Below are 14453 nucleotides of genomic sequence, written 5' to 3'. Positions count from 1 at the left end.
TGAATCGGGTTTTTTAATTAAATTCTGGATCATGGGTTATTTTTTTAAATGCACTGAGGATTGGCCAATTGACAAAAAGAGTCAGAATAGTTAGGTAACATTTATGTAGAACAGTTACAAACAGATCCGGTACTGCAAGGATAGCTGTTTTGGACTACATTTTTGCAATGTACAGTATAAATTACTTAGATGGTGGGACTAAGTATAATCTATTCAAGCTTTTGTACCTCTCCAAATCTAGGAGGGAAAGCAAGCTGAAAGAAGAATGTAATGAAAGTACAATGAGATTTATGTCTGTTGTGTGAATGGATAAAAAGTGCAATATATTGCTGAGAAATATTAAGTTTGCTACCATGTGGAGAAAAAAAATGGAAAAGCAGATTTAAGTAAAAGTCAGGGAAACTGGGCAACATGGAATACAGAAGGACGGATGCTCATAAATCACTGCAAGTTAATATAGGTAGAGGGAGCAATTATATTAGTAGGTTTGTATGTAAGCTACTAAAATAGGATTGCAGTATAAAAGTGAAGAAGTCTTGAGAAGTTATCTTGGGTGAGACCACACAGAGGATTGTGATCTCCATACCCAAGAATTAACTTGCCTTTCAGAGCGTGCTAAAAAGGCTTGCTGCAAATCTCCAAAGTGAGTGGATTACAACAAGAGGACTAGACTGCAATGCAAAATTTAAGAGCGATGCTCTCAATGAAACTTATTCCCCGAGAAAGAAGTGACCTCCACTTCCTTTAGGCAAGAGTTATATTATTTGGAAATGAGCATGTCCTCAAAAGACAAGAGGTTTAAAGATCTGATTAATATTTGATTTGCCTGTTGAAAGGATGGAAAATGTGCCCTGGTAGAATCCAACATTGGTAGTCTCTTTTAAGATTCTCTCTCTTCTTCATCACAGTCCGCAATCCATAATATGAGAAAAACTTCCAGATTTTTCTAGGAAAAAAAAATTAAGGAGTGACCCTCTAAGTGTGATAATGTGAATGCATTTCTAGTAATTCATAAAGTCACTATCCAGAACTGACGAGATTTGTGTGTGCTTTATTCGATCAATCAGAGCACTGACTTTATTCCGCCCTGTATAATGTGACTGCATTCTCAGTAAATTAACCCGGTTGTGGATTTACCATCTGACTTACTATCTGACTGACACGCAGCTCATTTTTTGTCAATGGTCGTGCCCTTTAGGTGCCAGGGAGTTTATATTAATTGGGTGCTATTACACTGCATTAAATAGTTACTACTATCCAGGTACCAGAAATTCAAACCATACGTGTTAGCATCACACTGATGCATTAAATGATTGTCGTCATACTGTTCACCTACTTATTCAACTTTAATCTACTCTTTAAAGAAAATACAGTTGACTATTCTTATTACAAGTTTAAAGCTTCACAAGGTTATCTGTTTTATCTCAATAAAATTATATCAGTGAATGTAAAATCATCCATGCTGCACCCTGGATATAATTTAGGATAGCTAATGCAATTTGTTTCCAACCATTTCCTATAAAGAAGCTGCTAGGTGAAAATGAGATATGAAAACTTACATAAATATCTTCCTCTGCTTATGTGGCAAATATCAGAATCAATCAAGCAACTGCTCTGTGCAAACTTACACGAATCTTAATCATTTATGGATTACGAAACACAGGCAGTTGTAAATTGCAAAGCGATTTACTAAAACAATAAAGCATGGTATTTCGAATTTGGAGCACAGCAGAATGGAACAGTGTGTTGGTCATAAAGGAATGGTGATGCAGAGTCATGTAGAAACCATTAAATAAAAACTAAGACCACTAACAGATGAAGTAAAACATCACTCCAGTCTGAATCCTATTCACTATTCAATTGTTTTGATGAGTTGTATTGCATCGCAAAGGACTACAATCCAGAATTGATTATGTCATTTGCTAAACTTTTGTACCTAGGATATTTATTTATATGAATTTGCCAATTTTCTGAAATTGCCTTTCATTAATCTTGTTTTACTTGAAATCAAAAAGCTAAAACTAGGAGGAATGTTTGTTTTGTCAATTATACTGTTGATTTGGAGATCTTGTAGATTTGTGGATGAAAAACTAATGATAATCCACATTAACTGGAAGCAATTTCATTGTTTCAATGTTACTAAACTGTTATGTTATTTAAAGTTTAGCCTTAATTAAGTCTCAATAAATGTGAATACCAGTCAAACTTGACATTGTAAATGTGTTATTCTAATGTAACTAAATCAATCATTTGTGTGGGTCACAATATATTGGAAATACTTGTTCAGAAAATGGCCTAGGAAGTTTCACTGGTGCATATTTATGCAGAAATAAAACATTCTTGGTCCAAAGATAGACAAAAAATGCCGGAGTAACTCAGTGGGTCGGGCAGCATGTCTGGAGAAAAGGAATAGGTGTGACATTTTGGGGCAGAACCCTTCTTCAGATTCAACCCAAAACATCACCTGTCCCTTTTCTCCAGAGATGCTGCCTGACTCGCTGAGTTACTCCAACATTTTGTGTCTATCTTCAGTATCTGCAGTTCCTTCTTACACATTTTTGTTCCAGCAGTTTGCCTGAGTAAGATGGGTGATAATGTGGGGGAAATCAAGTGGTATTGTCAGTAATCATTTGAGCCTTCCTATTAAAGGGCCTGTCCCACTGTACAAGGTAATTCAAGAGTTCTCCCGAGTTTCCCCTGATTCGAACTCGGAGTATTACGGTAATAGTTGTTCGTAGGGGCTTTCGTGGACATTTTTCACTGTGCTGAAACAACTTCACGAGTTACCGCGTTTCCGAGTACCTGCCGTTAGCATTACGAGCCGCTACGGGACATCCTCAAGCTCCGACGTAGCCGCTACGTACATTCTACGTACTTACCACAAGTTTGATTTTTTTTAAACTCGGGAGAGCTCTTGAATTACCTCATACAGTGGGACAGGCCCTTAACTTGCTCACAAACCTGCATATCATTTTTTCCTTTTGCACACCTACACAACTGAAAAAGGAGCATAGTGTGTATACGTAGAAAAATTTAACCAAGATGCTGGTGTTAAGCAGAGTTAAGATTTCTGGTCAAAGACTCTCATTGGAATGCAGTAATCTTGCAGAAAAGACAAATCTCAAGTTGCAGAGAGTGTGGAGGAGAGTACATGCCAAAAGGCAGGCTCTGGAATGGAGCGGAGGGCATATACGTTAAATGCTTCAAGTGAGGCTGGGGAATAACAAAAGTCTTGAATCTCCAAATTCCAGGTTAATTGGTTTATTTTTTTCTCTCGTTTGGGAATTTCAGATTTTATTTCTCTCTTCCTACTTGCACATCCCCCAAATGCACCTTCTGCAATTCTCTAGCGTTTGCCTCATTCAGCAACACTGCCATCTCTCATGATCTCCATCTTGGCACAAATCATTTTCCCTCTGCCTCTTCCCAACCCCTTTCCCTCCAACTTAAAAACTGCTTAATTTCCAACTTTTCCAAGTTCTGATGGAAGGTCACTGACTAAGAATGTTAACTCTCCTCTCTCAAAATAAGATGGTGCTCAATTTTCAGCATTTTATTTCAGACTTCCCAGACCTACAGTACTTTATTTTGTGCATTACAATTATACATGTTTGTTTGTGAACACATTACTTTGGCTTTAAACATTTCCCTGTTGAATATTACAGAACATGGTAATATTATGTTTTAAGCACAATGCCTTTACAGAATTGCGTATTGATATGAATCTGTCTTCATTTTTCAAACATTGGAATAAAACCGTGAATAGGACATCGGAGAAAGATAGATTTTGTATCTGTCTCTTGCATCTGAACAATGTAGAACCACAAAGCACCAGCGGAAGGCAGATCTTTTATTTCTCCCTGCCAACTTGCAACCCCAGACAATGGTTCAGACACTAAAATCAATAGCCATTATTCTGAATGTGCATTTCACATAACTGCACAGTAGTTTACATAAATATATCATTTTAACAACATAAATCCAGACAGTTACTTCCGTAAAAATAATCATCGTGAACCACTTAAGAATTGATAAATGCCACAAACTGTGTAATATTACACCTCTGTTCTAGTCATTAATAAATTGGCACAAGAACAGGATTACTATTCTCCCTGGCAGTGAGATAAGTTCTTAAAATGTTAAACTAATGTTTGCAACTAAAAGATGACCGAAAATATCGCCTTTATCCAATCTAAATTTATTCAGTGCCCTTTATTCAGTACCCTTGCTCTGGTTCGACTATCTATTGTTTTCTCCCAATCTCGTCCAATCTTATCGTCCTAAAACATCAATTTCCTATCTCTTGCCTGAAAGGCTTCTGTTCATTCCTAGAAATTCTTTCCCATTACTATTTCCTATTCTATTCCTATTTCTAAAGTCCTGATTGCATGGTCTTTTTTTTGTTGCTTACTTTTCTCTTGAACCTCAGATTTTCTCAACAACCTGTTTGTTTCCACCCAAAAGCTCCTTGGTCTGTACAATGGAGTCTTGAGCTATGTATCAATGATATAATCCTGTGGCTTTTTTTCCCAGTAAACAGCTGCCTTCCAAGATTCCTTGAGACCCACTATTAATATTGCTATTTTAAACATTCCAAAAGTGGCATATGCTTGTTTGTAAGTACTGTTTGTAGTATTGTCTTTCGAGTTGCAGAGCCACTTACTGATCATTTGATTTGTTAGTACTTTATGTAGAGGTTTGAGCCCAGTTTGTGGAAACTACCAAAGGTATACCTCAAAGGATTGTGAACAGGCAACTATCATTTTAAGCATTACATTTTTACCATCCTTTAATAATCTCTTATAAATAATATGCACACTAAAAAAAAAATTGACCTAGAAAGAATACAATCTATTAACCGAGTTAACATAATCCTGATCATTGTCATCTTATACTCTCGGTGTGAAAACACTACAGCAAAAAGTGTTGTAACCAACACCGGGCATATTGGATATGGTGTAATATTCTGCAACCAAATGCTCATATCTAAATATTTATAACAATCAAATCCATAAATATCAAAGAATTCCCTGGAGTGAGTAAATTATATTTTCTTCCCTCACCTCTCAGCTCCAATTATTTTTAGTCACAGAGTCTGGTAAAAGGCCCTTTGCCTTGACTCATCCATGTCAATTGAGGTCTACAACGCTAATCTCATTATTCTACATTTTCCCCATATCCCTCTGTTCCTTTCTAGCTCTTTTGCTTCATCAGCCTTTCAAGAAAGGCAGAAGGGAAAGCACAAGGGTGAAGAGGAACTAGAAGAAGAGGTGTCAGTGGGTGAAGCACTTCTTGCAAAGAAGATTGATGCTTGGACAGTATGGACCAGTTTGGACAGGTTATCATACTGTCCAAGCATCAATCTTCTTTGCAAGAAGGGCTTCGCCCATGGACACCTCTTCTTCTGCTTCCTCTTCACCCTTGTGCTCACCCTTCTGCCTTTCTTGAAAGGCTGATGAAGCAAAAGGGCTGCTGCTGACAGCAGTAGATGTACTTTTAGTAACATCCACCTAACTAGTTCCTTCTCTGCCCTCATGGTTCTGAATGATTTTTTTTTTTAAATCTGGGAGGCTTTTGCTAACTCTGCAACTATGATTGAGCACGCCCAAGAGTGACAGAGGTTATGTTAATATTCACCTTTTTTTCACCCAGTTTTATTCCACCAGGAGGGTCTTACCTTCCACTGCCTGCAACCTCTGGCAACCACCTTCAACTAGCATCGCAACCGGCTTCGACTAAAACATTACCGATTTTTAAAAAGGCAACCTATTTTTAGTCGAGGCCGGTTTTGAATTTTTTGAAATAATGGCCGGAACATAGAAGAAACGGAAACCACTTTCGACCATTAGCGAGACTGACAAAAATCTCCGGGAACTGCACAGAAACCTTGGGTGGGGCGCAAAGTCTCCAGAGGTTTCCGTTCAGGTTTCCTAAGTGGGACAGGGGCATTAGGCAACTACTTTTGCTATCTACAACTCCAATTTTCATGTTATAGAAACATAGAAACATAGAAATTAGCTGCAGGAGTAGGCCATTCGGCCCTTCGAGCCTGTACCACCATTTAATATGATCATGGCTGATCATCCAACTCAGTATCCCGTACCTGCCTTCTCTCCATACCCTCTGGTCCCTTTAGCCACAAGGGCCACATCTAACTCCCTCTTAAATATAGCCAATGAACTGGCCTCAACTACCCTCTGTAGCAGAGAGTTCCAGAGATTCACCACTCTGTGTGTGAAAAAAGTTCTCCTCATCTCGGTTTTAAAGGATTTCCCCCTTATCCTTAAGCTGTGACCCCTTGTCCTGGACTTCCGCAACATCGGGAACAATCTTCCTGCATCTATCCTGTCCAACCCCTTAAGAATTTTGTACGTTTCAATAAGATCCCCCCTCAATCTCCTAAATTCTAGAGAGTATAAACCAAGTCTATCCAGTCTTTCTTCATAAGATAGCCCTGACATCCCAGGAATCAGTCTGGTGAACCTTCTCTGCACCCTCTATGGCAATAATGTCCTTCCTCAGATTTGGAGACCAAAATATATGCAGTGTAAATCCTTTTGCTATAGCTTCACACCTGCCGCACCTGCATGGGACCCAGCACTGCAGTCTCCTAGCATCCTCCTCACAGCTAACACTGCCCCCCAGCTTAGTGCCTTGCGGTACCCCCACTAGTCACTGCCCGCCATTGTGAAAAGGACCCGTTTACTCCTACTCTTTGCTTCCTGTTTGCCAGCCAGTACCCTATCCACATCAATACCAAACCCCCAATGCTGTGTGCTTTAGGTTTGTATACTAATCTCTTATGTGGGACCTTGTCGAAAGCCTTCTGGAAGTCCAGATACACCAAATCCACTGGTTCTCCCCTATCCACGCTACTAGTTACATCCTCGAAAAATTCTATGATTTGTCAGACATGATTTACCTTTCGTAAATCCATGCTGACTTTGTCCAATGATTTCACAACTTTCCAAATGTGCTGCTATCCCATCTTTAATAACTGACTCTAGCAGTTTCCCCACTACCGATGTTAGACTAACTGGTCTGTAATTCCCCGTTTTCTCTTTCCCTCCCTTCTTAAAAAGTGGGGTTACGTTTGCTACCCGCCAATCCTCAGGAACTACTCCAGAATCTAAAGAGTTATCAACAAACTTGCTTATTATCAGACAAAGGTATTCTCATTCAAGTCGTTTATGTACATGAAAAACAAAAGTTCCCAACACCGAGCCCTGTTGACCACGAGTTAAAGACTTCAAATCAGAAACACAAATCAGAAAAACAATAGTTACAGTTCATGAGTGCCACAAACGAGTTGAATCTATTATCCACACCATTAGCATTGAACATTGTGAATTCACCATTACCACAGATTCTGGGCCATTGACTTTGAGAGTACATTTTGGAAAACTTCTGTGATAGCTTCTGTTAAGTGAAGAGGCACTAGTATAATTGTGTAAAACATAGAACAGTACAGCACAGGAACAGGTCCTCCGGCCCACAATGTTCATGCCGAACATCATGACAACCCATTCAAAAATGGCTTGTATCTCTGTGTAACTTGTACTTACAGACTGGTAACTCACCTGAGCTGGAATTCAGTTCTTCATTCTCGGATTCGGCACCATTTTGACTACCATTACCATGAAGATTATTCATTGTTGCAAGTTTCAGTTTTTGTAACTTCATCGCTTCAGCCATGGCTGCTGCAGTTAAACCTAGCGAGCAAGTAGTTAAAATAACGTTATTGCTTAAAAGGGAGTATTCCAGTTGCAGAATGAAAAGCTACTCAATACAGTGTCTTTGCAAAGCACGTTTGAAAAAGGCGTATCAACAAGAGATGATAACTGAACAGCTATCTGAAACCTACCACACCAAAGTAAATGTTATAACAGCTAATTGACGTTGATGGGTGGGAATTTTCAAGTACATAATTGAGGTATGAAATTAAACTCTTTGCATTTTCTGCAGCTTCATCCTACAGTGTTGGACTCAAAATAGAATGTCCATTACAAAAGCATTTCTTTGGCACATTCATTCATTCTTTCACCTAAGGCATGATTTATCATGATCTTCATCATCAGACATGGCAGTAATATTAGTTACGTGAACAGACTGTGTCCGCCTGATTGGTATCCTAAAAAATCCTATTGATAGTTCCTATCATCTTTGACTGCATCATTCCAATTTGCGGAAAGAGGCAAAAAAATTAAGTAGAATTTTGAAATGTTTCGAACTAAGAATGGTGAAATTAAGTTTTTATGTACAACATTAACTGTGATTTCTTGGGGAAAGTCTGAATTAACTGAAACGTAGTCACAATCTTTCGCTTCCTTTCTGCGTCTGTTGGAGGTAAATCTAAATGCACGTATACCTCAACATAATGAAACACTTGTGTACAGCTAAATATCAGAGCGTCAACGAGCATCACAATGCATTTCAATCGAGTTGCAAGGAAACACCATATTGTGTGATGAACATTTATCTGGTCTCTTCTGTAATACATTGTGGTCAATTCACCATTTCTCAACACAGAAATTGTGACACAGCTTAGGAGAATGGTTAGATACCATGGTCCGACCTGCTTTTGGATTTTAAAAAATATGACGTCATCAAAAGGGAAAAAAGTGTTCAAATAACAAAAAACAGTATTTAATTATGCATTGTATTTTTTCTTGAAGCAGAAGAAAATATTTATACTACAGCTGCTCTGTCCTTCATCAGACATGGAAACATTTCCCTGGAAGTAGAACCTATTTGAACCTATTACAAAAGTTAAACACAAAAAGTGTTTTGTACACATTTTGCAGTATTTGCCTCCACTTCTTGCTGTAGTCATGCCTATAGGGAAATTGAACCAAGCACCTCCTGTTGCAATGCATCCAACTGTGGATACTGTACTCACATGGTGATACAAGTGCTTCTGACTTACTGCCATCATATACAGTTTAGCACTGTACATCAGCTGAAAGTAGTGAATGGTGTATGCTCTGTCATGTTCCCACGTGGAGGTTAATTCTTATTTTATTAATTTCCTCCATGCCTTGCTGCTGTTAAAAAAAATAACTGCTTGCGATGCTGGGACTAGAGCAAATCATCTGTGTTTTACTCTCTGCACGGAGGCTCCCTAACCTTCTGAGCATCTCCAACATCTTCTGTTTTTATTTCAGCTGCGCATTGATGTCTTACGACACAATACGATACGATAGAACTTTATTTATACCAGAAGGGGAAATTGGTCTGCCAAGAGTCATTAAACACAAGATACATAAAAAATGAAATTAAAGTGATGAGTGGAAAGGATTGGGGATGTGCCAAGATTGTGGAGGGAAGTCAGTCTACCCCACGATAGAAGGTGGAGGAGTTGTACAGTTTGATAGCCACAGGGGAAAAAAAGATCTCCTGTGGCATTCTGTACTGCATCTTGGTGGAACCAATTTGTTGCTGAATGTGCTTCTCAGGTTGATCAGTGTGTCAAGTCAATGGTCCAATGGCACTGTTGTCCTGAAAGGCCTGAGGTGTCATTGCTCTGCCCATCCCTTGGTGTGTGTGTAGGATGGCGTCTCCAGGTCCACCCCCACTCTACCCTCCCCTTCATCTGTCGTCAGGTGGAACTGTGGTTGAATGAGCTTCGTGGAGTGAGCTGGTTCCACAACAGAACCTGGTTCCACGATCAGGCACTCCATATGTTTCTCCAACTCCCTCTCCCTTCCACCCCCTTTACCCAGTCTTCTCTAATCTTATGGCATCTTAATGCAGATGTCATCTTTAAATGCACAAGTAGGAATTTAATGCTTAAAACAATTTAAAAAATGACATAACTGATTTATCAGTGGCTTTTAGTGATACCAACTTCATATCTACTCATTTATATTGAATTACTTAATATTGTGGAATTATATGTGTTAAATTTTGAGTTTAGTTTAGTTTAGAGATACAGCACGGAAAGAGGCCCTTCAGCCCACTGAGTTTGCACCGACACGCGATCCCCACACATTAACACAAGCCTACACACTCTAGGGACAATTGACACTTATACCAAGTATACAAACACGCCAATTAACCTACAAACCTGTACCTGTACGTCTTTGAAGTATGGGGGGAAACCGAAGACCTCAGAGAAAAGTTTGCACAGACAGCACCCATAATCGGGATCAAACCCGGGACTGGTGCTGCTAGCTCTGTAAGGCAGCAACTCTACCACTGTGCCACAGTACCACAATGTTCAAACCTTGTCAAGGCTGCCATTGTATTTGATCTTCTCTAAACTCTAAACATTTTATTTGATCCATTTAGTCTTCTTTTATTTTCTTGTTTAAACAAGTAAAAGACCACAATCCATTTTAACATGGAGATAGGCTTCTGTTGTGATTTTATTTTCTCTGCATGTACACTGTACTAAACAAGTAAAAGACCATACAGAGAGGCACAACATGGTGCACACCACCAGATTTCTAAAACATGGTTAGGAGTGTGGGATTTCTCAATGGGAGTTAGGTGGTCAGCACAGACTCAATCCCAATCTGATATTTGTACTTAGATGGCTGTACATCGTAATATATTTAAACACTGTACTCAAGCAGACTACAATGGTTCATGAGTAAATTCATGCAAATATCTTTAGCCCAGAGGCACAACTGCTAGAGCTGCTGCCTCTGCACACCAATATTCTCAGTATATTGGTCATTGCATGTTTTAACTTTAATTGAGGGGGGTTTGTTGGGAGTGTGGGATTAATGTACGATTAGTATCAATGGGAGTTAGGTGGTCAGCACAGACTCAATGGGCTCAAAATGTTGGAGTAGAACTCAGGTCTGGCAGCATCTTTGGAAAAATTGGACAGGTAACATTTCAGGCCGGGATCCTTCTTCATACTATTAACTTCACTTAATCAAAGTGCTCAATGGCCTGTTTCTACGCCTGAAATAATGGCAACATTTTAATGAATGGTGCTCACAAAATTTTGATTATACTCCCAAAATATTTTTAATTAAATGTTCATTTTCAATATAGTACATTGTTGCACTAGAAACTCAATAATGTAACAACAAGAAACCATAGGTTATATGATGTTTTAAAGTATTATTGTATTGAAGGTTTCCAAGCCCAGTTTATGAGCAATGCATTCCAATCCAGGGATGATGAAGTGAAACAAATATCCCCTGTAACCACAATGCCTTCTGGACATTCACTCTTTTTTTACAGCCCTCAAACCAGGGCAGCAAACCTTCAGAAGGGCTGTCCTGAAATATATAGTAATTAAAGATTAATCCCCTAGGAATTGCTGCAAGCGGCCATGAGAAATGATTTTTTTTTTAAGATACAAAATGCTGGAGTAACTCAGCATCTCTGGAGAATGTGAAGAGATGAAATTGTGGGTCTGGACAACTCTGACTTCATCTGAAGAAGGGCCCTGATGTGAAATGTCACCTCCCCTAGTTCTCCAGAGATGTACTGTTTTGTAAACCGGCCTCTACAGTTCCTTGTATCTTGAATTATTTTTAAGGTTGTTTATCTCTTAGCGCTTGCATTCATTAGATATGGATGAGGGAAGTCATATGATAAAACTTCCAGCAACTTGTCCATTCAAATTTGGCAACCTTACTTCACATATTCACACATCCACCACATCAACCTCTCAGAACCGCTGGCTGGAGGAAGCTACAATGAAACTCTGCAGTAATTATCAGACTCAGTAACAGGGCAGGGTAATACAAAGAATAAACTACAATTCTGAAGTCACCACTGAAATGAAGTTACATCTGCTTTAAGCCGAATGTTTAATTTTTATCTCTGGACTTTTTCTTGGGTTCTATGTGATTGGACCAAAAGTAGAGCATCAAACACCTGCTACCTATACAGCTCAGGATTTTGAGTGCAAAGCCTCTGCAGATCAAAGGCAGCCATTTGTTTTATCTGTCAGTTCACTTAACCAACTGTGAAGTCGTGAGAGTCTCTAAATCCTTTTAAGGACTGTGATACTTCAGTCATAAATTGCAAATTTTCCATCTATTCATACTATTCTAATCATTGAACCATTTATTACAACAGAGGTATGGAAAATTCACATATAAAATTCTTGCAGGAACTGAACTTAGTATTTTGAAGGCTTAATAGATCTATCGCGACTCAAAAGATTAAATGCTTGAAGACTGGGAGCACACTCAAACACCACGGTAGTACAGGTCTCTCTGCCCTGGGTAATAACATAAGAGTTTTACAAGTATTATTGTTGAGGTGGACAATATAGAATAACAGATGGTTGGAAATGCAATACAAAGGTACACATGGCCCCAGGAGATTACATACGCTTTAGTAATTCATCTCACTACCATCTGTTCTTAAATCTTTCTTTCCCTATGTAAGCCAGGCAGCAGCAAGTTTAGTGGTCTGCAGAAAAGAAAACATTGTGTTTAATAAGAAACACAATAAACACATAATGATCTGAGAAGCAGTAATACATGAAAGCCATACTTGTGGGCACATTCAGAATTTTCCACACAGTTATTACTCATTAATGCAAGTAAAGCACTGCTGCAGTATGATGCTTCTCCCTATATTGTTTTCCACAGCCCCTCCACATCAATATTTTTATACCACCCCAGGGCAAAAGCACGCACCACTCCCATACAAATGTTCCCTCGTTTCGTGCAAATTGGCATTCCTGCTTTTGAAAATTAGATAGTTTAAGATAATTTTGATAACAAGTTTAAAACTTGTTTCCTTTGACATAGGAGACATACAGCAGTTAAATAGTACATTAATAGTCATATTGGAAAGATAAAAAATATGTTTTGCATCCTCAAGTCCCAGCTCTGGACTGGATTTGATTCTATACCCATGTGATGATTGCGTTTCTGGGATTCACCAGTTAGGTCTTCTTGACACTGATAGACAAACCTCCAAAAATTGTTGAAATGTTAAACTGGCAGCATCTATTCAACTGCCCTGCACATACCCTAGTTTTTACTTTTATTTATATATAGCAGTTGATTTCAAAGGCAATAGGCTCATAATGTTCACTATCTTGCCTTTCTCAAATGGAATAAATATGTAGAGGGATATAAATACACAGTTCTTTGTATCCCATGCCTTCCTCCTAAAGGGAACATTTTATCGTTTGTGACATGTTTACGCTTTCAATAAGGACATTAGTTTCCATTAATCAGTCTACTCCACTTCCAATTAACCAAATACCATCAAGCCATTTGGGACACCTATACTTCTTCCATGCCTTTTATTCCAACTCCTCTGTCTTCATTCTCTTATGGCAATAATTATTTTCCAAAGATGCCAAACTTCTGTTCATAGTCTCCTGATTTTGTTGTGAGCTTGAGGGCAGTGTTATGAATTATTGCATTTCAAAGTTATTAAACTATTGCAGATTTGAGCTAATACCAGTCCTTTGTAAATAGCTGGTGATTTCTGCTGCTTGGACTGAGGCTATATTTTTATTCATATCTGATTTATTACTACGTTGCTTGCCCGCAGAAGTGAAATGACACCACAACAACATTTTAGCAGATTTTATAGGTCACATCAAGCACTCATTACAGTGAAATACGCATAGCACTAACATTGGATAAATTCCAGTTAAACCCAGCCCCAGATTTGCAAAATCAGGCCCTGAATGCATTGAATTTCATGTTGCAACACTCTTGGCTCATTGGCTCACATAGTCCTTACACAGAATGACACAAAAGGAGCAACTCTGTATTGCCTGCATTGTGTCACAGTTTGCTCAGAGCTTTACAGATTCTGTTCAGCTTTTGGCAATATTGTTACCCGGGTCTTACAATACATAGCAAGTGGCTGATAGCATAGAGATATTTATGAGCAACTGAGAACCAGGAACCAGGCATATCCTTCGCTCCATAGATGCTGCTGCACCCGCTGAGTTTCTCCAGCATTTTTGTGTACTTGTGAAACAAGATTGTTTTAGTGGCAACTTCAAATATTGAGTTTTCTCCTTTTGGAGTGAGGTTCAGCAAGTAACTAATTTAATATGCACGCTTTAACGATGCCGGAACGTTTTGTTAACTTCAAGCTACAATCCACTTCCAAATATCAGCTAATGACAATATAACATGCCAATAAATGTTCCATTGTACAAAATAACCATCAGCACTTAGCATTTATAAATGTATCATTGATCTCTTTTCCAACTGAAAGCATGCAGCTTTCCAATAGTCAGCAAAAGAACAAATGGAGAGACTTTCAAATACTAGAAAGTGTTGCTAAGCTACGAGGGCTAATACTCAGAACAATGATTTGGCTAATATTAATTCAAACGATTGTATCTTTTTGGTAATTTATCAGGAATGACTGGCAAACTTATTAAAATTGTTCTGGAAATCTGATAAAATTAAATGTGCCCAGTTATTCATTTATCATGTAGATTTCATCAGCATGTCTAAAGCTATGATCGGGAACATGAATATTATGACTTTAAAAAAAAA

General features: G+C 38.6%; 1 protein-coding gene across 4 annotated transcripts in view; it reads right to left on the bottom strand.

Annotated features, from left to right (window-relative positions):
• dacha (dachshund a) overlaps positions 1-14453 on the bottom strand; it is a 357634-nt gene that overhangs the window by 150743 nt on the left and 192438 nt on the right. For 3 of the 4 annotated variants that reach the window (XM_055643882.1, XM_055643883.1, XM_055643884.1), the window contains exon 3: positions 7581-7712. The exons of the other annotated variant lie outside the window; for it this stretch is intronic. In XM_055643882.1, the coding sequence (XP_055499857.1) occupies positions 7581-7712 (132 nt within the window). The remainder of the gene's footprint in view (positions 1-7580; positions 7713-14453) is intronic. 4 annotated transcript variants of the gene reach the window in all.

This window comes from Leucoraja erinacea, chromosome 12 (genome assembly GCF_028641065.1).
Source record: "Leucoraja erinacea ecotype New England chromosome 12, Leri_hhj_1, whole genome shotgun sequence".
Taxonomy (NCBI): domain Eukaryota; kingdom Metazoa; phylum Chordata; class Chondrichthyes; order Rajiformes; family Rajidae; genus Leucoraja; species Leucoraja erinaceus.
This window is presented reverse-complemented; position numbering and strand designations above follow the sequence as displayed.